The sequence below is a fragment of the Amphiura filiformis genome, chromosome 15, assembly GCF_039555335.1.
Source record: "Amphiura filiformis chromosome 15, Afil_fr2py, whole genome shotgun sequence".
In the NCBI taxonomy this organism is placed as follows: Eukaryota; Metazoa; Echinodermata; class Ophiuroidea; order Amphilepidida; family Amphiuridae; genus Amphiura; species Amphiura filiformis.
The window spans coordinates 8,852,536-8,877,729 of NC_092642.1; the positions used below are offsets into that span (position 1 = coordinate 8,852,536).

At 37.1% G+C, this 25,194-nt stretch overlaps 1 protein-coding gene across 2 annotated transcripts in view; it reads left to right on the plus strand.

The window, feature by feature from the left end:
• The window catches only part of LOC140171210 (insulin-like peptide receptor), a 173,705-nt gene that overhangs the window by 138,484 nt on the left and 10,027 nt on the right, over positions 1-25,194 (plus strand). The window contains exons 7-15 of one of the 2 annotated variants that reach the window (XM_072194423.1): positions 1,736-1,880; positions 2,620-2,840; positions 3,396-3,525; positions 4,411-4,622; positions 5,805-5,975; positions 7,589-7,784; positions 9,577-9,597; positions 23,524-23,852; positions 24,686-24,900. In XM_072194423.1, the coding sequence (XP_072050524.1) occupies positions 1,736-1,880; positions 2,620-2,840; positions 3,396-3,525; positions 4,411-4,622; positions 5,805-5,975; positions 7,589-7,784; positions 9,577-9,597; positions 23,524-23,852; positions 24,686-24,900 (1,640 nt within the window). The remainder of the gene's footprint in view (positions 1-1,735; positions 1,881-2,619; positions 2,841-3,395; positions 3,526-4,410; positions 4,623-5,804; positions 5,976-7,588; positions 7,785-9,576; positions 9,598-23,523; positions 23,853-24,685; positions 24,901-25,194) is intronic. The other variant, XM_072194424.1, reaches the window with a different exon arrangement.

The following is a 25,194-nucleotide window of genomic DNA, read 5'->3' on the forward strand; positions in this document are numbered from 1 at the left end:
TAATTCTCCTCCTATGCTGGGTCTTGATTGGCCAATTGATCAGTAAGATGAAATATTGCCATCCCATTGGCTGATCAAGCAAAGCTGTGTCATGGGGCTGCTAAGTCTTCTATCCTGATTGACTGATTGATCAGAAAGATGAAAAATAAATAAACTTATGCTAACATTGACAAAAATTTCATTTCCTACTCCTACCGCATGTCCACAAGTCTACTCCTAGCACCACGCTGACCAGTTCACCAAGCGTTCACTTCTGGTCAGCATAAACATTGGCTACCACTTCCGGTGTTTCTGTGACCTTTTTCAACCACACAAAATGCAATTTCTTAATTTCAACCAAATAAATGTCAAGCGTACACTGGGGTTCCAGGCTTAGCAGCGTTCACATTGCAATATGGTGGAGATTACACGCTACTCCTGACTTTTGTCATGAGTAAATCGTTGGACGTATGCCTGGCGGAACTTCCACTGACCATCATTCACACTGCCTCTCGCCTGTCAGCGCTTACCGCTTCTCCCAACAACTTGCGCGAGACCAAGTTTCGCCAGGCGACGTCCGCATTGTGAACACAGCTTTATACTGCATTAGATGGAGCGCATTGAAGTGCTAAAGGACTGTGATATTGAATTTAGGTCAATAACAATTCAGCCAATTCCCATTGCTGCGCAGCTTTAAATGGCCTGTTTATTCAGTTTAATATCAATCATCACATGTAAAGCATATGTTACTACTGTTGCAACTTTTCATACAATGTGTTTAAATTTGACACGGAGGAGGCTCCTGCGTTATATCGCCTAAATCTTTTTATGGTGACATGAATGAGCCTAATGTTCAAGTGACTCTGTTTTCACACCATTCCGTACATAACTCCGCACACCTCACCCCAGAAAACACAAATTCATGTTCTAATGGGATTTTGATAATAGCCTGCACTTGTAACCTCTGCTCTGATATTAACATTGTCCTTATCAATCAACTCTCAACTTAGACTTATTAATAACTTTCTATATTGAGAGTATTTTTCTGTACATGCTTGAATGAAAAATTTATATTATTGTCGGGAAAGAGAAAAGACTAGAGGGTCCGTACTCCAATGGTGTGAACTAGCGGTACAGGTTATACTCATAATCAGACGGTTGTGGGTTCGAACCCCAGCAGTGGCGCTATCATGTTGTGCCCTTAGACAAGGCTTTTAACTTCTATTGTCTCCCTATACCCAGGTGTATAAATGTGTACCAGCAGACTCCCTATGTATGAGGACTGGCAAAACCCCCGCAACAAGTTGATTCAGTGGAGTCTGGCCTAAATACCAAGGAAAAAAGATGGGCACATTAGCATTTGCTCAGGCATGACTTTACCTTACTGAAATAGTAAATCAAAATTAACCAGATTGGATTGTTACAATAGGGCTCTAAATAGTGTGTAGACCTAGAATGGAATTGGGCAATTCAAGTTGAAATCCATACACCCCCTGTGGAAGACATGACCTTAATCCCCCACACAGGGAGTGGGATCTTTCAAATGGGACTACCTAAATGGGTGACTCCACTTGAAATCTACACTCCCTCCCTGTGTAGAAGATTAAGGTTATGTCTTCCGTAAGGGGATGTAAGGATTTCAGTTGAATATAGCCCAATATGATTGCAGTTATGAGGAAAAGAATATTCATACGAGATGTAATTTTTCATACTTATACATTAACGGTGAGGTATTCTGTTTATTCATCTTGCGTAGATAACATCATGAAAGAACTGGAAGACAGCCTGGGTATGTTGGAAGAGATCACCGGTGCACTGGAAGTGAGAAAGGCTGCTTCCATCAGCAGCCTGAATTTCCTGAAGTCACTGCGCATCGTCAGAGGAGATTATCTGATAAATGGGTAAATATACTGTCACAATCTGTGCAGATTTTGGATAATTATTGTACCGTAACATTTCTGGCTGAAAGAAAAAATAGATATTACAAGATTGTGTATCAAATTTTATTCTTCCGTAAAATGTGTGAGGGAAAAATGTATGTTCGTGTGAAATAAAATTTTTTTTAAAAAGATGACCCAATTAGCATCCCTAGTTCAGTCAGTCATTTTCAGTCAAAATTATGAAAAGAAAGTTTGAGGTGGGAATTTTATATGGAGAAACATACAAAATACAGTGTATCTGAAGTGAAAATCATCATAATCCTCAACTGGAAGACTTAAAAGGTGATTTTATTCAGACATTTGAGGGAATTTAATTGTACATGTTAAACTATTATCCTGACTATTATTGGGCTATTCCATTTAAATCCTCACACCCCCATCTCAATTTCAGGTGCACTTTTTTATGGTCAATCCAGCTGGAAATATTGGATTGTTTTATGCAATTCCAGTTGAAAATTGTTGAAATTTACTTATAAAATCCAGTTTAATTTTGCTCAAATTTCTTTTTGGAACTATAAAATCGTCCACTTGACACTTTTTCAACTTTTGTGGATGAAAAGGGTTGGATCTAGAATCATTTTAAACTGTTTAATTTGGTTGGAATTCCAAAATTATCCTCAAGGGGTGTAGTTTTCAAATGGAACGGCCCATTCTCTGTCAGTCAGCATTGTAATAACTTGTTATCTGTATCAACCCACAGTAAATACGCCATATATGTGATGGATAATAGAAATCTACAACACTTATTTCACTGGGATACGCATCCGAACATCTCCGTCAGTGGCTTGGGAAAACTCTTCTTCCACTTCAACCCAAAACTGTGCATGTCGGAGATTAACAAACTCAACAGACGCATCGGCCGCAACAACTCCTTTGACCACACAGATATAAATCCGTCAACAAATGGCGATCAGGTGGCATGTAAGTTAGATAACGTCTCGCAATAGAATTAACAAATAATATATTTAGATTTTGTAGATGCATTTGTTAACTGTTGCATATAGTCAATTCTCAATTTTTATAGTGCTACTTTAAATATGAACCAAAATGAGCCACTATCCAATGACAGGGACCAGGGGCCTGCCTAGGGTGGTGGTCCAGGAGACAGGGCCTTTACAAAGATACAGTTGTATACTACTACTTGGTGAGGCAGTGAATGATGTCATCGTGATACGGCAGCTGTGTCAAGCGTACAGCATATTTCAACAGCATTTTGAGCGCACTAACGTCAAATAGTATAGACATTGTTTAATAGAGTTTACGATGCTTACTGAACTTAGCCTTTGGAACAAGATCATTTGTGTATGCTTTAGAACAACATCATTGTACATACTTTAGAACTAAAATTGAAGTTAAAATGCTAAAAATTGTCTCAAAGGAAGAAAAAAGATTTTGTTAAAGTACTTGTTGTAATACTATTGTAAGTTAAGCAATACCATCCTCTGACTTCACTACGGTTTGGTATCGATTTCACAGGTAGCACGGATCGTTTGGAAGTCCAACAAAGAGTATTCGGTACCATTGTGTTGCTGGGTTGGAGCACCGATGATGTGGAATTAGGAGATCAAAGGAACTTGCTGGGATTCATGGTGCAATGGAAAGAATCGTAAGTAAAAGTGGTTAAATGATCTAGTGATTTGATTGAATGATATCAAAATCAAATCATTTGTACACTTAGGTTTAAACAAAAGACTAATTTTCTACAGGCAATGAACTTGCTTTCATTGAGTTAAGACACAGCTTCATTTGCTCTGAGCTTGCTGTCTTGTTTGCTACTGAGTTCTGTTTGAACTTGCCTTCAGTTTTTGACTTGAATTTGTTTTTAAACTACAGCATGATTTTTTTGTTGTTTGCTTTTATATTTTGTTGTCTGTCCCTGAAGAAGAGCAGTGTATCTGCTCGAAACGGCGTTTTTTTTGTCTGTTTTGTATTGTTTGTCTGCCATGAGCACAGTGATTTTCATCACTTCCAGTGTACTTTTGTACTGCTTTCCTGACACTTATGTGGGCTCTGGAATTGGCAATTTTCAGCCATCGAACTTTGCCTGTTTTTATGCCTACATTGGTTGTTTGATTTATTGTATCAGTTTATGTGCACAGTGATTTTTATTACTTGTTCCAGTGCACTTTTGTATTCCTATTGATTCATGTTGTTTCTGCATGTTTAGCACTTCTGTGGGCCTTGGAACTGGTAATTTTTGTCTATCAAACTTTACTTACTTCTAATACCTACATTTGCTGTTTTTGTCCCACCTCTGCATACTGTCTAGTCTGTATTTTACATGTTTCCCCATGTCAAGTTGGTGTACCTTGTTCTTTCTCTTTCCAATATAAAATCAATAAATCGTAAGAAAATCCAACTACAATTTTCTTTAAAAGTTACTGACTCTCCCAATTAAATTTTTTCAACACACACAAGAAATCCCAAATTGTCCTGATAAATATAAATTGTATTTATTTATTGATATTTTATATATTTTTTTATTGATTAGGCCTAACATGGATGTTAAAGAGTTTGAAGGAGAGGACACTTGTGGCTCCACAAGTTGGGAGTCTCAGTTTGTAAGTCCAGATGAAAACCAAGTAGCCATCCTTAACCTGCGGTCCTACACCATCTATGCTTTCTTGGTGCGATCCTACACTATCTCCTCTACTAACTATGGAGCCAAGAGTGAAATTATGTACATACGAACCTCGGAATCAGGTGAGTGCTTGGTAGACATAGACCCCATTTACACCACTAAATGCCTTCATTTGATGATGATTAGTTAATCTTCATTCACATTACACTTATGATGATTAAATGAAGATATGGTCCAGTGCGCTAATGAAATGAATAAGAACGTTATCAGCAGGTTGCATAGCAACAAAGTAATACAATTGGAAATGCAGCCATTAGTCTACACATATGTGGTAATGGAATTACTCAAATGAAGTATTGCAATCAATTACACTACTATAGTCTCATTCTAATGTAACTCATTCAATTTAATTAATTAATGAAGATCAAATGAAGAGACATCCATTCACTCCAATCTTCATTGAATTGTTATCGAATGAAGCAGTTTTCATGGTGTGAACGGGGTCATAGACATAGAATTAGTGAAATGTATCTGGGTAGGTGCACCTGTTCCTCTTTAAATCATGTTGCGATTCTAAGCTCCCGTCTAAGATTCCTTACATTTAGAGAATAAATCTATTGTTTTTAGCCGCTGGATTGCATCTATCATCTCATACAACACGGGCAATGTTTTACACCAAAAATAATGTCGCCTGTGTTATATGAGACGATAGATGCACGACTGCGGCTAAAAACAATACATTTATTCTCATTCTTAAACACTTCCAATTCAAATAAAAAATATCATATGTATTACAAATTTTAATCAAATTAAATCCTACATTTTGCAAGGAATTACCTAGAGCTAAAAATCGATCAGACCTGTTGTAACTATGCGCCTACGATTGGTTTAAATAGCGAGTATGTGTATCGTGTTGATGCACACGCGCTGACCCGTGTGATATCGTATCATATCACACGGTTTAGAACCAATGAGATTGCAGGAACGTTCTCAAGTGTTTAATAATGACTTATTCAGCAATAGATTCGCTTGTTGTAGTTTTAAATTTAGTGTTAGCTGCCTGTGTGAAAAGGGAGCAGAACCAAACTGACTGCTGTGGAGACTATGTCAGTATAAGCTATGCAGTTACACTTTAGTTAGGAGGAGCCTGCGACTGTTGAAATGTGTAGTACAGGGCAATACATTCAAATATAGTGTAGACCCTACTTTGGTAATTAATCCCGTTACATACTACTTCTACAGCATCAGCATCTTATGTTAAAAACCATCCCTCTCACAAAGTTTGCTTAAATTCTTCTCCACAGAACCGACTACACCAGAGAAGCTCAATGTATATTCCACATCATCTACCAATCTGACAGTAATGTGGTCACCTCCTGAACATCCTAACGGCATTATCACACACTATGTAATCAGATGGCAGAAGCAGAGTCTGGATAGGGAACAATTCTTGTCTCGGGATTTCTGTAGAGAAAGTAAGTGCAACATTTACATTCATTGAGATGAGATGTGTGATCTAATCAGGCTGACATTGGCAACTATGACAATTGCGGTTCAGGCGTAATTATCCCCCTTGTGAACTACCGCCTTTGTTTACAGTATTTCTGATTGGTTAAATTATATGACACATGCATGTGACCAACTAAAATGCAGCTTCTAGATATTTAAGCTCAATCCTCAGCCCTACCACCCAGAGGTGTAAGTCTTCCGAAATTCCGAATTCGGAAAAAAAAAACATTTCGGGATTGGATGATGATAATTTGTCATAAAAAGAGCAAAAAATTTGTTGGAGGGGGTTGATACCCTGCAGCTTAATCCCGGACAAGCCCCTGTGCACTTCCGTAAATTTGGCGAGGTGCTCGCCTTTGGCTCGCATGTTTTTCAGGGAGTGGATCATTACCTCACTTACACCTCTGACCACCATTCTTACCAGGTTCCTGATTTGCTCAATAAATCATAATAGTATTCTCATAACCAATCAGCATATAGTACTCATGGGGTTATATGTATTCTTTCCCTTGAGGTGGCAAAGGAGAGGAAATGAATTATTGTTGGGCAAGCACAAGGCTCTCTTTTGTAATAAGTTCCTTACACTAGGATCTTGTGCTCATCTGTAAGGACACAATTAACCCCGGTATGTTTTATACGGTCATAGGATGACCTATGAATGTTGGCTACAAAAACTTGTACTCCACATTTTGAGGTCAAATTTTATATATAGTATACAAATATTGAATGTTTATGAGTACAATGGTAAGAATATTTTCATTCAGTAAAATATGGACTGTTCCATTCAACGAGGCCTTGCCGAGTTGAATGGTACATATTTCACGGAATGAAAATATTCTTTCCTTTGAACGAATAAAAACTTTTAATATTTGTTTTAGAAAATTCGTTACCAGGAAATCAAAATAAATGAAATATATATAAAAACTATATTTAGCAAGTAGTGACACCCAAACCTATAATTGGCGAGTCGAGGTGGTCACCGTGCATGATATATACGGTTGCGTATGTCAAGCGTTGCCATGGTAGCTAAGGGTGAGTGCAATGGAAAATGGGGCTATTACACTTGTGCGGAGTGTAATTATAGTCTTTTCCCAAAAATAATCAATAGTAATTAACAAATCAAATGACAAGAATCTTTGTAGAGTTATATAATTTTGATTGTTGCATGGGGGTGTAATCTATGCAATTGATGAAACCATTTTGGCTTATAGTGCCACGGTTTGGAGTCCCAGAGGGCCCAAGTTCAAATCCTGAAAAAGGACCCCAGCATAGAGATTTACATGTGACCAGATCTAGTCCAATCAGGCTAAAGTCAGCAAAAATGAAACTGAGATATAGGCAAAAATGAGGAGAAAAAAACAATAAAAAACAAAAGGGATATATAAAAGGTTCATAATTCTGCAACCAATTATATAAGAGACCTGGGGATTAAACATCAGTAAGTGTAAGTACTGAGCAAGTAGTGGTAGTAACTCAATTTTCAAAATTTCTGACTTTAGCCTGAGTGGATCAGATCAGGTCACATCTGTAAAATGTTTAACGATCCTTGCTCAATAACATTACTTTTTTCAACTCACAGAGCCCCCAACACTTAAGAAGTCAGGAAGAGTGGAAGATCAGGAGCAAGAGGAAGAAGAAAATAACATCACCGTGCCGACAATCCCAGGATGCTGTGGGTGTCCTAAAAGTGCAGAGGAACTACGCAAGGAGGAAGAGGAAGCCAGATCACAGCGAGAGTTTGAAAACGAACTGCATAACAGTGTATACATCAAAAGGTAAATGAGTTGACCACTCCCCAGTAAGCATGTATGTGAAATCAAGCTTGCTATATGCTACACCCAAAGATTAAAAAGGAATTATGAAAATTGATTTCATTTACTAATATTCATATGAGAGCAACAGGTGGCAGGGTGTGATGTTATCACCACTGAGATGTGCTCTTTCAGTTAAAGTCAAGACCTGCCTTCCATAGTCAACTTTAACATGGACTAAATTCTTCCCTTATCACAAAAACATTAAATGAGAATAAACATTGAAGATAGAATAAGATTCAATTTTAGGAGTTTAAACTGGGATTATTGCCTAGGATGAGATGTGGCACTTCAGTGTAGAACCGATACAGGTGGCCGAAAGTAAGGTGCATTCAGTTAGAGGAAATTGAAACAAAAATTGGACAATTTTGGACCTAATTTGTGTATATATGCAACACTTCAGGCACATAGGACAAGCAAACTTGTAAATAAATTCATGATGAATTTCTTCACTTTAAACTAATTTAAGAATTTTTAATTTTTTGGGGTTTTTTTATATTAATTTTTAGTGAATATAATAATACTGATGAATAAGAATGAATGATACTTGATGAGGAATTGTATATCATGGCATAAAACATAGGAAACTAGTTGGACAATGTAAAAAATTAAAAATATAACAAAGGAATCAATTATTCTTGGCACTTCTTCTGACCCATATGGTACAAGTGAGGTTTTCAGCTATTTGTTTGAATCTACTTCATGTTGAAGCGATGTAATGACAGAATATTTGGAAGTGTCAACATTTCCGCCTACATGCTTTATAAATTAAGATTTGGACAGGATTTTAATGTGAGTTTGACAAAACCTATTCATTAGCACCTTGAGTGTTTTCATGTTGATGATGCTATGAAAAACAAGACCAAAGTACCATAATGTGTTTGTCATACACCCCCACTTCCAATTAACAGTTTGTTTCAAAAACATGTTGTTGATTTTGTGTAAATATCAAGGGCTAGACTGAATAAATTTCTTTAGCACAAAACCAGAATTTTACTTACAATTGACGGCTTCTTCCATCAAAGTCGATAGACATCTTCAGAATGATGATGGTTGATATCCTCTCTTCCTGTAAAAAGGCCGGGATGAGGACTCAACGGAGAAGAGGGCTCAACGTCATAGATGGGGATGAGGGACCCACTTAAGTCACATATACGATCACCTACTTAGTTTATAATTCCAATTTTGTTTCATCATTGTTGTAATAAGACACATAAGTATCAGTTTTTAAACGTTTTTAAAAGTATCAGTTTCTATGACACGTTGAGCAGGATGAATTTGTTTAGAAATACTTTTGTAAAGATAAACCATACAAAAATGATAGTACTTGATCAAATGTTTGGTAAGTTGGAAACTTCATTGTCCACAATTGGCTCATGGTGACCACTGACATATAAAAGCCAGATGAGTGTCACATGTGTTGAAGAATTGCCTGGGTTCAGCGCTGCATCGTGGCTAAATTAGAATGCACGCATTAGTGAAGTCACAAGTTTCGCATAAATTAACTAAACTGCGTGCCACTCACTTAATAATATTCTATGCTAAACTCTCTATAATGCCTGTGTCATTATCATATTTCCCTCCCACTATGGGAGAGTATATCTATGGAATGACTGATTTCATTACTAACCAAAACCATTGCCTATATTTATAATCAATTATCTATATATCTGTCTATATATTTGTACTAATATGTGATGTGTATGCTCCATTTTTTGCATCTTCTGTTTCTTCTAACTCATTTTTGAAACAAAAGGATTTACTTCCCTGGAACTAGGTATGTTATCATACATGCTATTTAGCATTCGCTAATTGGTATGTTGACCATCAGTCACATCGTCGTCACCATGGTAACCCTAGCATAGCTTAAGCAAATCTTCAAGCTTTTAGCTTTCTCACTTTTAAGTCTGTATTCTTGCTTTCATTGTATCATGTCAAGTAGCATGAGAAGTTATTGTTGCACTTGCCAGATCTGAACACAATTTTGCTTATTTGTGACGTAAATAAGTAACTATTTCACTAAGTAATAATGTATTGCTTTTGTTATCTCTCTTAAAACAGTTTTGTAGCATGATTTATTTTTATTTTTATTTTTTAAATTTATTATTGCTATTTTTATAAAAGGAAATAGTTTTGATGAGCTGCCCTCTTGAACATAATTCTTTTCTCTTGCATGAAAGGTAAAAGGTCTAGAAAGAAAGTTGATGTGTTAAATAGGCTATACTCTCAAATCCAGAATTTTGATCATGTGGAGCATATTGCTTGAAACCATGCTTATTCAAAATTGTCAGTTTCATGAATAATAAATCATACTCAAATGTCAATTACATCCCATGAGTGAGCTTAAACTGCGGATGTGAGTATATTCCATGAGTGAGCTTAAACTGCGGACCCATTTGTGTCCTATGTGAGTATATTCCATGAGTGAGCTTAAACTGCGGACCCATTTGTGTCCTATGTGAGTACATCCCATGAGTGAGCTTTAACTGCGGACCCATTTGTGTCCTATGTGAGTATATTCCATGAGTGAGCTTAAACTGCGGACCCATTTGTGTCCTATGTGAGTATATTCCATGAGTGAGCTTAAACTGCGGACCCATTTGTGTCCTATGTGAGTACATCCCATGAGTGAGCTTTAACTGTGGACCCATTTGTGTCCTATACCGTGTGTCATAAGTCCGTTCCTCCCCCATAGGAAAACCATTTTAACATGCTTTAAATTAAACTTACACAATTAATTTGATATTAATTTGTTAATGGTTATTGTTTTGGATTAATATAAATGTCACTTAGCAATTTATTTAAAGTTGTTGTCTTTTTAAGGCCGATAACCTCCGAAAGTCTGCAAACCACGGTTATTGTTGTTTTTCTATTGAAAATCAAGGTTTGCCGACCTTGAAATCTGCCATAACATACAAAATTAGCTCTAAATTCTAGAACAACGGCCGACATATTTTTTTTTCGCTGCAATGAGCCTTAAGGTTCATTGCAGCTAGTAGCCCAAAGGCAAATAAACAGAGGGGGTACTTCCATATTGAGGTTATGCTCCAGGGGAAGTAGGAATATAGGCGGAACGGACTTTCGACACACGGTATATATGCAAGTAAGTTCCACATTTAAGTGCAGGTTTTTGTGAAATCAAGGTGTAACCCGGACATTAATTACTCTCTGTATTATTCCAATATGTGGATCCTTGATTTTCTCTACAGGAAGTCATTTTGACCGAAATTCCTTCACACAATTATACAGCATGTGTATTGTATAACAAAGAAGATGGATTAACCTCCAAGCTGTATGCATATTGCATAACAAAGGAGATAGATTAACCTCCAAGCTGTATGCATATTGCATAACAAAGGAGATGGATTAACCTCCGAGCTGTATGCATATTGCATAACAAAGGAGATGGATTAACCTCCGAGCTGTATGCATATTGCATAACAAAGGAGATGGATTAACCTCCAAGCTGTATGCATATTGCATAACAAAGGAGATGGATTAACCTCCAAGCTGTATGCATATTGCATAACAAAGGAGATAGATTAACCTCCAAGCTGTATGCATATTGCATAACAAAGGAGATGGATTAACCTCCGAGCTGTATACATATTGCATAACAAAGGAGATGGATTAACCTCCAAGCTGTATGCATATTGCATAACAAAGGAGATAGATTAACCTCCAAGCTGTATGCATATTGCATAACAAAGGAGATGGATTAACCTCCAAGCTGTATACATATTGCATAACAAAGGAGATAGATTAACCTCCAAGCTGTATGCATATTGCATAACAAAGGAGATGGATTAACCTCCAAGCTGTATGCATATTGCATAACAAAGGAGATGGATTAACCTCCAAGCTGTATGCATATTGCATAACAAAGGAGATGGATTAACCTCCGAGCTGTATACATATTGCATAACAAAGGAGATAGATTAACCTCCAAGCTGTATACATATTGCATAACAAAGGAGATAGATTAACCTCCAAGCTGTATGCATATTGCATAACAAAGGAGATAGATTAACCTCCAAGCTGTATGCATATTGCATAACAAAGGAGATGCATTAACCTCCAAGCTGTATGCATATTGCATAACAAAGGAGATGGATTAACCTCCAAGCTGTATACATATTGCATAACAAAGGAGATGGATTAACCTCCAAGCTGTATGCATATTGCATAACAAAGGAGATGGATTAACCTCCAAGCTGTATGCATATTGCATAACAAAGGAGATAGATTAACCTCCAAGCTGTATGCATATTGCATAACAAAGGAGATAGATTAACCTCCAAGCTGTATGCATATTGCATAACAAAGGAGATGCATTAACCTCCAAGCTGTATGCATATTGCATAACAAAGGAGATGGATTAACCTCCAAGCTGTATACATATTGCATAACAAAGGAGATGGATTAACCTCCAAGCTGTATGCATATTGCATAACAAAGGAGATAGATTAACCTCCAAGCTGTATGCATATTGCATAACAAAGGAGATAGATTAACCTCCGAGCTGTATGCATATTGCATAACAAAGGAGATAGATTAACCTCAAGCTGTATGCATATTGCATAACAAAGGAGATAGATTAACCTCCAAGCTGTATGCATATTGTATAACAAAGGAGATGGATTAACCTCCGAGCTGTATACATATTGCATAACAAAGGAGATAGATTAACCTCCGAGCTGTATGCATATTGCATAACAAAGGAGATGCATTAACCTCCGAGCTGTATGCATATTGCATAACAAAGGAGATGGATTAACCTCCGAGCTGTATGCATATTGCATAACAAAGGAGATGCATTAACCTCCAAGCTGTATGCATATTGCATAACAAAGGAGATGGATTAACCTCCAAGCTGTATGCATATTGCATAACAAAGGAGATAGATTAACCTCCGAGCTGTATGCATATTGCATAACAAAGGAGATGCATTAACCTCCGAGCTGTATACATATTGCATAACAAAGGAGATGCATTAACCTCCAAGCTGTATACATATTGCATAACAAAGGAGATAGATTAACCTCCGAGCTGTATGCATATTGCATAACAAAGGAGATGCATTAACCTCCGAGCTGTATACATATTGCATAACAAAGGAGATAGATTAACCTCCAAGCTGTATGCATATTGCATAACAAAGGAGATAGATTAACCTCCGAGCTGTATGCATATTGCATAACAAAGGAGATAGATTAACCTCCAAGCTGTATGTATATTGCATAACAAAGGAGATAGATTAACCTCCAAGCTGTATGCATATTGCATAACAAAGGAGATAGATTAACCTCCGAGCTGTATACATATTGCATAACAAAGGAGATAGATTAACCTCCAAGCTGTATACATATTGCATAACAAAGGAGATGGATTAACCTCCAAGCTGTATGCATATTGCATAACAAAGGAGATGCATTAACCTCCAAGCTGTATGCATATTGCATAACAAAGGAGATGGATTAACCTCCGAGCTGTATGCATATTGCATAACAAAGGAGATGCATTAACCTCCAAGCTGTATGTATATTGCATAACAAAGGAGATAGATTAACCTCCGAGCTGTATACATATTGCATAACAAAGGAGATAGATTAACCTCCGAGCTGTATACATATTGCATAACAAAGGAGATAGATTAACCTCCGAGCTGTATGCATATTGCATAACAAAGGAGATGGATTAACCTCCAAGCTGTATACATATTGCATAACAAAGGAGATAGATTAACCTCCAAGCTGTATGCATATTGCATAACAAAGGAGATAGATTAACCTCCAAGCTGTATGTATATTGCATAACAAAGGAGATAGATTAACCTCCAAGCTGTATGCATATTGCATAACAAAGGAGATAGATTAACCTCCAAGCTGTATGCATATTGCATAACAAAGGAGATGCATTAACCTCCAAGCTGTATGCATATTGCATAACAAAGGAGATGGATTAACCTCCAAGCTGTATGCATATTGTATAACAAAGGAGATGGATTAACCTCCGAGCTGTATACATATTGCATAACAAAGGAGATAGATTAACCTCCGAGCTGTATGCATATTGCATAACAAAGGAGATGCATTAACCTCCAAGCTGTATGTATATTGCATAACAAAGGAGATGGATTAACCTCCAAGCTGTATACATATTGCATAACAAAGGAGATAGATTAACCTCCAAGCTGTATACATATTGCATAACAAAGGAGATAGATTAACCTCCGAGCTGTATGCATATTGCATAACAAAGGAGATGCATTAACCTCCGAGCTGTATGCATATTGCATAACAAAGGAGATAGATTAACCTCCAAGCTGTATGCATATTGCATAACAAAGGAGATGGATTAACCTCCAAGCTGTATACATATTGCATAACAAAGGAGATAGATTAACCTCCGAGCTGTATGCATATTGCATAACAAAGGAGATAGATTAACCTCCGAGCTGTATGCATATTGCATAACAAAGGAGATAGATTAACCTCCGAGCTGTATGCATATTGCATAACAAAGGAGATGCATTAACCTCCAAGCTGTATACATATTGCATAACAAAGGAGATGGATTAACCTCCAAGCTGTATGCATATTGCATAACAAAGGAGATGGATTAACCTCCGAGCTGTATACATATTGCATAACAAAGGAGATGGATTAACCTCCGAGCTGTATGCATATTGCATAACAAAGGAGATGGATTAACCTCCGAGCTGTATGCATATTGCATAACAAAGGAGATAGATTAACCTCCAAGCTGTATGCATATTGCATAACAAAGGAGATGCATTAACCTCCAAGCTGTATGCATATTGCATAACAAAGGAGATGGATTAACCTCCAAGCTGTATGCATATTGCATAACAAAGGAGATAGATTTACCTCCAAGCTGTATGCATATTGCATAACAAAGGAGATGCATTAACCTCCAAGCTGTATGCATATTGCATAACAAAGGAGATGGATTAACCTCCGAGCTGTATACATATTGCATAACAAAGGAGATGGATTAACCTCCGAGCTGTATGCATATTGCATAACAAAGGAGATGGATTAACCTCCGAGCTGTATACATATTGCATAACAAAGGAGATGCATTAACCTCCAAGCTGTATACATATTGCATAACAAAGGAGATGGATTAACCTCCGAGCTGTATACATATTGCATAACAAAGGAGATGGATTAACCTCCAAGCTGTATGCATATTGCATAACAAAGGAGATAGATTAACCTCCAAGCTGTATGCATATTGTATAACAAAGGAGATGGATTAACCTCCGAGCTGTATACATATTGCATAACAAAGGAGATGGATTAACCTCCAAGCTGTATGCATATTGCATAACAAAGGAGATAGATTAACCTCCAAGCTGTATGCATATTGCATAACAAAGGAGATAGATTAACCTCCAAGCTGTATGCATATTGTATAACAAAGGAGATGGATTAACCTCCGAGCTGTATGCATATTGCATAACAAAGGAGATAGATTAACCTCCAAGCTGTATACATATTGTATAACAAAGGAGATAGATTAACCTCCAAGCTGTATACATATTGTATAACAAAGGAGATAGATTAACCTCCAAGCTGTATGCATATTGTATAACAAAGGAGATAGATTAACCTCCAAGCTGTATGCATATTGTATAACAAAGGAGATAGATTAACCTCCAAGCTGTATGCATATTGCATAACAAAGGAGATAGATTAACCTCCAAGCTGTATGCATATTGTATAACAAAGGAGATAGATTAACCTCCAAGCTGTATGCATATTGTATAACAAAGGAGATAGATTAACCTCCAAGCTGTATACATATTGTATAACAAAGGAGATAGATTAACCTCCAAGCTGTATACATATTGTATAACAAAGGAGATAGATTAACCTCCAAGCTGTATGCATATTGTATAACAAAGGAGATAGATTAACCTCCAAGCTGTATACATATTGTATAACAAAGGAGATGGATTAACCTCCGAGCTGTATACATATTGTATAACAAAGGAGATGGATTAACCTCCAAGCTGTATGCATATTGCATAACAAAGGAGATGCATTAACCTCCAAGCTGTATGCATATTGCATAACAAAGGAGATGGATTAACCTCCAAGCTGTATGCATATTGTATAACAAAGGAGATGGATTAACCTCCGAGCTGTATACATATTGCATAACAAAGGAGATGGATTAACCTCCAAGCTGTATGCATATTGCATAACAAAGGAGATGGATTAACCTCCGAGCTGTATACATATTGCATAACAAAGGAGATGGATTAACCTCCAAGCTGTATGCATATTGTATAACAAAGGAGATGGATTAACCTCCGAGCTGTATACATATTGCATAACAAAGGAGATGGATTAACCTCCAAGCTGTATGCATATTGTATAACAAAGGAGATGGATTAACCTCCGAGCTGTATGCATATTGCATAACAAAGGAGATAGATTAACCTCCAAGCTGTATGCATATTGCATAACAAAGGAGATGCATTAACCTCCAAGCTGTATACATATTGCATAACAAAGGAGATAGATTAACCTCCAAGCTGTATGCATATTGCATAACAAAGGAGATAGATTAACCTCCAAGCTGTATGCATATTGCATAACAAAGGAGATGGATTAACCTCCAAGCTGTATACATATTGCATAACAAAGGAGATAGATTAACCTCCAAGCTGTATGCATATTGCATAACAAAGGAGATAGATTAACCTCCAAGCTGTATGCATATTGCATAACAAAGGAGATGGATTAACCTCCAAGCTGTATGCATATTGCATAACAAAGGAGATAGATTAACCTCCGAGCTGTATACATATTGCATAACAAAGGAGATAGATTAACCTCCAAGCTGTATACATATTGTATAACAAAGGAGATGGATTAACCTCCAAGCTGTATGCATATTGCATAACAAAGGAGATAGATTAACCTCCGAGCTGTATACATATTGCATAACAAAGGAGATAGATTAACCTCCGAGCTGTATACATATTGCATAACAAAGGAGATAGATTAACCTCCAAGCTGTATGTATATTGCATAACAAAGGAGATAGATTAACCTCCAAGCTGTATGCATATTGCATAACGAAGGAGATGGATTAACCTCCGAGCTGTATACATATTGCATAACAAAGGAGATGGATTAACCTCCAAGCTGTATACATATTGCATAACAAAGGAGATGGATTAACCTCCAAGCTGTATACATATTGCATAACAAAGGAGATAGATTAACCTCCGAGCTGTATGCATATTGCATAACAAAGGAGATGCATTAACCTCCAAGCTGTATGCATATTGCATAACAAAGGAGATAGATTTACCTCCAAGCTGTATGCATATTGCATAACAAAGAAGATGGATTAACCTCTAAGCTGTATGCATATTGCATAACAAAGGAGATAGATTAACCTCCAAGCTGTATGCATATTGCATAACAAAGGAGATGGATTAACCTCCAAGCTGTATACATATTGCATAACAAAGGAGATGGATTAACCTCCAAGCTGTATGCATATTGCATAACAAAGGAGATAGATTAACCTCCGAGCTGTATGCATATTGCATAACAAAGGAGATAGATTAACCTCCGAGCTGTATGCATATTGCATAACAAAGGAGATGGATTAACCTCCAAGCTGTATGCATATTGCATAACAAAGGAGATGCATTAACCTCCAAGCTGTATGCATATTGCATAACAAAGGAGATGGATTAACCTCCAAGCTGTATGCATATTGCATAACAAAGGAGATAGATTAACCTCCAAGCTGTATGCATATTGCATAACAAAGGAGATGCATTAACCTCCAAGCTGTATGCATATTGCATAACAAAGGAGATAGATTAACCTCCGAGCTGTATGCATATTGCATAACAAAGGAGATGGATTAACCTCCGAGCTGTATGCATATTGCATAACAAAGGAGATAGATTAACCTCCAAGCTGTATGCATATTGCATAACAAAGGAGATGCATTAACCTCCGAGCTGTATGCATATTGCATAACAAAGGAGATGGATTAACCTCCAAGCTGTATGCATATTGCATAACAAAGGAGATAGATTAACCTCCGAGCTGTATGCATATTGCATAACAAAGGAGATGGATTAACCTCCGAGCTGTATACATATTGCATAACAAAGGAGATAGATTAACCTCCAAGCTGTATGCATATTGCATAACAAAGGAGATGCATTAACCTCCGAGCTGTATGCATATTGCATAACAAAGGAGATGGATTAACCTCCAAGCTGTATGCATATTGCATAACAAAGGAGATGGATTAACCTCCAAGCTGTATACATATTGCATAACAAAGGAGATAGATTAACCTCCAAGCTGTATGCATATTGCATAACAAAGGAGATGCATTAACCTCCAAGCTGTATGCATATTGCATAACAAAGGAGATAGATTAACCTCCAAGCTGTATACATATTGCATAACAAAGGAGATAGATTAACCTCCAAGCTGTATGCATATTGCATAACAAAGGAGATAGATTAACCTCCGAGCTGTATGCATATTGCATAACAAAGGAGATAGATTAACCTCCAAGCTGTATGCATATTGCATAACAAAGGAGATGGATTAACCTCCAAGCTGTATGCATATTGCATAACAAAGGAGATGGATTAACCTCCAAGCTGTATGCATATTGCATAACAAAGGAGATGCATTAACCTCCAAGCTGTATGCATATTGCATAACAAAGGAGATGGATTAACCTCCGAGCTGTATACATATTGCATAACAAAGGAGATGGATTAACCTCCAAGCTGTATGCATATTGTATAACAAAGGAGATGGATTAACCTCCGAGCTGTATACATATTGCATAACAAAGGAGATGGATTAACCTCCAAGCTGTATGCATATTGTATAACAAAGGAGATGGATTAACCTCCGAGCTGTATGCATATTGCATAACAAAGGAGATAGATTAACCTCCAAGCTGTATGCATATTGCATAACAAAGGAGATGGATTAACCTCCGAGCTGTATACATATTGCATAACAAAGGAGATGGATTAACCTCCGAGCTGTATACATATTGCATAACAAAGGAGATGGATTAACCTCCAAGCTGTATGCATATTGTATAACAAAGGAGATGGATTAACCTCCGAGCTGTATACATATTGTATAACAAAGGAGATGGATTAACCTCCAAGCAAAGGAGATGCATTAACCTCCAAGCTGTATGCATATTGCATAACAAAGGAGATAGATTAACCTCCAAGCTGTATGCATATTGCATAACAAAGGAGATGGATTAACCTCCGAGCTGTATACATATTGCATAACAAAGGAGATGGATTAACCTCCAAGCTGTATGCATATTGTATAACAAAGGAGATGGATTAACCTCCGAGCTGTATACATATTGCATAACAAAGGAGATGCATTAACCTCCAAGCTGTATGCATATTGTATAACAAAGGAGATGCATTAACCTCCGAGCTGTATACATATTGCATAACAAAGGAGATGGATTAACCTCCAAGCTGTATGCATATTGTATAACAAAGGAGATGGATTAACCTCCAAGCTGTATGCATATTGCATAACAAAGGAGATGGATTAACCTCCAAGCTGTATGCATATTGCATAACAAAGGAGATAGATTAACCTCCGAGCTGTATGCATATTGCATAACAAAGGAGATGCATTAACCTCCAAGCTGTATGCATATTGCATAACAAAGGAGATGGATTAACCTCCAAGCTGTATGCATATTGCATAACAAAGGAGATAGATTAACCTCCAAGCTGTATGCATATTGCATAACAAAGGAGATGGATTAACCTCCAAGCTGTATACATATTGCATAACAAAGGAGATGGATTAACCTCCAAGCTGTATGCATATTGCATAACAAAGGAGATAGATTAACCTCCGAGCTGTATACATATTGCATAACAAAGGAGATAGATTAACCTCCAAGCTGTATGCATATTGTATAACAAAGGAGATAGATTAACCTCCGAGCTGTATGCATATTGCATAACAAAGGAGATGCATTAACCTCCAAGCTGTATGCATATTGCATAACAAAGGAGATAGATTAACCTCCAAGCTGTATGCATATTGCATAACAAAGGAGATAGATTAACCTCCGAGCTGTATGCATATTGTATAACAAAGGAGATGGATTAACCTCCAAGCTGTATGCATATTGCATAACAAAGGAGATGGATTAACCTCCAAGCTGTATGCATATTGCATAACAAAGGAGATAGATTAACCTCCGAGCTGTATGCATATTGTATAACAAAGGAGATAGATTAACCTCCAAGCTGTATGCATATTGCATAACAAAGGAGATGCATTAACCTCCAAGCTGTATACATATTGCATAACAAAGAAGATGGATTAACCTCTAAGCTGTATGCATATTGCATAACAAAGGAGATGGATTAACCTCCAAGCTGTATACATATTGCATAACAAAGGAGATGGATTAACCTCTGTGTGTGTATATATTGTTATACAATATGCCCATTACCTTGTGTGAAGTAATTTCGCTCTAATTGGCTTCCGTTAAAAAAAACCCCTTAATTCACATATAACGGCAGTCATATCATCTCTGTTGATTTAATCAGATGGTTTGTGTTTTTGTACACACAAAAAATCAAGCGCCAAGATTTATATTCTGATTTTGGTAAAATTGTTTCCATTTCTCTTCAAAAATAATGCAAATTAAGATGAAGAAGTGGAATAATTTAGCCTGCACACAAGATTGAATGTGCTTTGTAGCTGGGAGTCTATGTCTATACGTTTTATGAAATATTGATGGATTTTTATGGAGCTCACTGTTTTGTTTTATTGTTCGACATTTTTTCTTTGTCTCAGTTTTGAAAAACATGGAACTTTTTCTTGATTAGAGCCAACCCTGGTTTGTTTGTCAGTGCACTACAAAGTGTACTATGTACAATCACAACAAGATGGAAATCAAACTCTTGTCTTGGGCTACTCCATTTGAAATCTACCCTCCCCATGGAAGATTAGTCTTGCACAGAGGGAGTATGGGTTTCAAATAGAATAGACAATTGGTTAATTTCCATTTGAAATACTCCAGTCATGAAAGATATATATAAAGCCATATACAGGGAATATGAGTATCAAAATAATGAACCCCATCCAATTTCATTCGAAAAATGTGCTCCCTCCAGCCTCTGTGAAAGGCTTTTCGTAAATCGTCCAGAGGGGGGATGACAAATTTCAATTGGAATAGCCCATTTTTTACAGTGACAAAATAAGATGCTACTTCCACTCTTACAAGCCTCTGAGGAGATGCTATTTACAATTTGCTTTGCCTGTTTTGGTTGTTTATATAGCCTGCTTGCTATGCTGTTGTGCATGCTTATCATGTCAATATGTCGTTGTACTATTTTGTAATGCTTTATGTAAGAAACATTAGTGTAATGACAGTACACTGGCACTCTCAAAACTGGTAATTTATGTATTATATCGGATCAGACATAGCTTCGGATTAGGCATATTGTTCACAGTAGTGGCAGCAAAACCTTTTTGGATGGTGGGGGCATTTGGGAATTAAGTAACTTTGTTTTGGGCGGCGGAAATCTGAAATTTTGAAATCAGAAATTTTATGTCAAGCATCGTGACAAAGAGCTATTTTGATTGGTTACAAAGAGGGATATATCATGTATTGAGCCAATCAGGGATATGGTAAGAATAGTCAGCAGGACTGAAGGGAATTAAACTTTAAAATAAAATATCTAAAAGCTCCATTTTGATTGGTTACTCAGAGGTTTATATCTTGTAATTCACCAATCAATTGCAGTGTAAGAAAGGAAGGCAGTAGTGTTCTTTGGGTTAATGGTAATACCTTGCAAGTCTCTAAGGAGATGCTATCTGTCACCTCATTCATTACATGCTTGCTATGCTGACTTTTATAATGCTTTATGTAAGGCAAATTTGCAATCAGTATACTTTGACACTACATGTAAAGTACAACATGTCACAAACAGTATTGAAATTAAGGCTCACTTTGTGTCAGATTAGTCAACTTTCTGTTTGTTTGTCGGATGTCTATTTTTGCCCAATAAGTTGAAAATATTTGTCATTGTGAAGGTCATGATATTCAAATTTTGCTGCTTAGTGTAATTTAAAGAAGAAAAAAAAAAGATAATATAATGATGAATTGCAACATAAGAGTCAGGTTCTGTGAGTGAAAGCATTGGGGGGGGGGGGCGAAGCGGGGGAAATGCCCCTTGAACTTTGTTTTCTTTCTTTATTCATACAAAAATGGCCCTGAATTTATATCTAACACCCAGGTTCAGGTCAGCTTTCTGCAAGCCTTAAGTAAAATACCTGTATCTGCAAGGGACTTTTACTAAAGCTTTTAGCAGATTTGGTAGAAGGAACAATACTTGCAAATTTTATGCACTTGTAGCATGCTATTGGGGGGAAACACCTGGACATTGAGTTGCAATACCTGTAACTTACTTGCCATTCTTGTTTTAGCAAATTTTATGAAGTTGAAGTTCAACACTAGTTCTAGGGTGGACAGACTTTTCTTCAAGTAGTTTTTTGCAGAGTTTCTTTTTTTCGTCGCATTAGGCAAGAAACAGTATGTCTCTGAGACATATTATTTGTCTTCTAATAAGAACTGACTGAGCACAGCATTATTTGTGTGTCAAATATGTATGTTTTAATGCTTCCGAGTGTTGACATTTGGTAAATGTGGTGAAACTAGATGATACGTAAACTGTTTATCATGTTAAAAAACTAAGCATGTCAATAAGCAAAGTATTATTTGAGAGCGACACTTCCTGGGTTTTGTTTGCATTTTTGTTCATTTATGATATTTTTTTGTTTTAATAACACTTTTGAGGTTTGCAAAAATTGTGATTCTTTTTGAAACATGAATGATACATGACGCATAGAACTGAAAAATGTCACCTCCAGCTAATTGGCAATTCTAACGATCAAAATTAAATTGCAAATGTATTCTGCAATAAATTAAGTTGATTGCTCTGTAAAGGCCAACATTTTTCAGATTAATTTAGTGATTTTATTAAGAGAGCTGTAATTTTTCAGAAAATTTCCGGAATAGTTTAATGTTTAAAATGTAAAGTCTTTGATGCCACAGCAAGCATTCAGGGTATTTACCAACCCCTCGTGTTATATCGCTGTTAAAAAGGAGGGTAATCTCAGGTCATAGGTCAAACGGGAATCTAGGAAGTGCCTTCCATTGACATTTTGGGATTTGGAGAAAAATTAAGTTTTGTTTTCTCGATTAAAGAAATACACACAAAATTATGGAGAATGTTTCTGTCTTTGTGGTAAATTTGGCTATCTTTACAGGAAAATCATAATTTCTAGGCCTGTAGGTTAGTTATAATCGGAGAAGAAAATAAAACTTAGTTGGTTTGTTTGTTGTGAGAATGTTTATGTCTGTTCTGCTCTGTTTGAACCTTATTATTAGAGTACCCTGCACATGCACACAAGTATATGTGTGGTGATTGTTTAGGATTCCACTATCATCTTGGTCTGGGCAAGTTGGATAGGAATTTTCATGCTATTTGTATTATTTTGATATTACTTCCCACTTTGTGCTCATATTCATGTGTGTGTGTGCAAATTATCTTTTGCATTGTAAAACTTTTACTAACAAAACATTATCTTCTAAATTGAAACAGGCCAGATGCAAGGCGTCGTCGCCGTGATGTCCCAGAAAATGAAAATGCTAACGATGGGGTCACAGGTGGGAAAAATGGCAATGGTAACACTACCATTATTTCCGTGCCAACGTCTGCAAACACAACTAAGCCACCAGTCTTGAACACATCAACACCAATTCAGAATCCTTTTTACACTGAGCGTGTGAATGTCACCAATCCTGATGATGACGCGTCCATTGAGTTGGCGAATCTTGAGCATTTTGTGGAATACAGGATTGAAGTATTTGCTTGTCATAACGCGGAATGTGGCAAAAAGTCAGTCATCTTCGGCAGGACCATACCAGAACGTAAGTAGTAGTTACCGTAATACCCACGCACACAAGTGACGGGTGAAATCTTCTGTCCTGTGGGTAACATATCAAGAGGAACCATGTGTCTTACAGGTGGAACTTTTTAATCATTGTGATAAAAGTATGCTGGGCAATATTTTTTTTCTCATAGCAAACTTTTGCTGACCCAGCTGGTGAATGGCCAAAAAAAGTTCAGGTATAGCCTGGTAATACTGAATTGGATCTGCAGTAATATGTGTTTAAATTAAAGTGTATGGAACCAAGTGATTACACTTTTTAAAAAAAAATCTGTTCATCTGGTTTGTGAACCATACCACACAATGCAAGTTATTGTTCTTACACCTTCCCTCTTGAAGAGGAAGCCCGCCAGAGCAGTTCTTCCGGGGTGAACCAAACCTGCCTGGTTATCAAATTAATCAGACAAGAATATCTCTGAATATGCTAATTGATGCAATAATTTTAAAATGGGTTATCTGAATGGGTGACTCCATTTGAAATCTACACCCCCTATTTGTGAGATTAACTCCATGTCTTCCATAGGGGTGTGTATGGATTTCAACTGGAATATCCCAACCCGTTGAAACATGCACTAGGATCCACTACATGCTCATCTATCAGGGCACAGTTCTTTAACCCCAATACATTTGAACATTCATTGAATGACCTTTGAAAATTTGGGTACAAAAACTCATACTCTCCAGCTGGAGGTCAAATTTTATACTTTGATTGTTTAATTGAGGTTATTGAACTATGCCATTGGTATGAGGCTATTGTGGTCCATAGTGATGCCTAAAATAAACACAAAATTCTGTTTTGATTTGCCTCTTTAGTGGAAGCAGACAGCATTACAGATGTGTCGATTGCAGAACTCTCATCGGACCCAAAAGATAGACGAGTGCTTATCTCGTGGAAGGAGCCACCCAATCCAAATGGAATTGTCATCATATATGAAGTGGAGTATGCAAAGATTGACGACAGCTATTTTACCAAAAAGGAGGTTACAGCTTTACCTGTTGTAGAAAATGAAGATACACTTGGTAACGGGGTGAGTTGATAAATTGTCACATTTTAAAATTCTAAGCTCACTCTTGGCGTACTCTTGTGAAGACCACAGCAGCGCTACACAGCGCCACCTGACAGAGAGAGAGAGAGAAAAGCTCACCTGCACTTAACTGCAGGATGAAGGCATAATGTCTCCATGTATCTTTGTTTTGTGCTTGTTGGTGCCAATTCACTTCTCCCCAGTAATGTTTTAGCTTGTTCCTCCATCACTTCCTTCGGTGTCCTCTGTTTTGTTTCCTCCCGTAAGGTGTCCAGTGTGTGAGTGTTGAACTCCAAC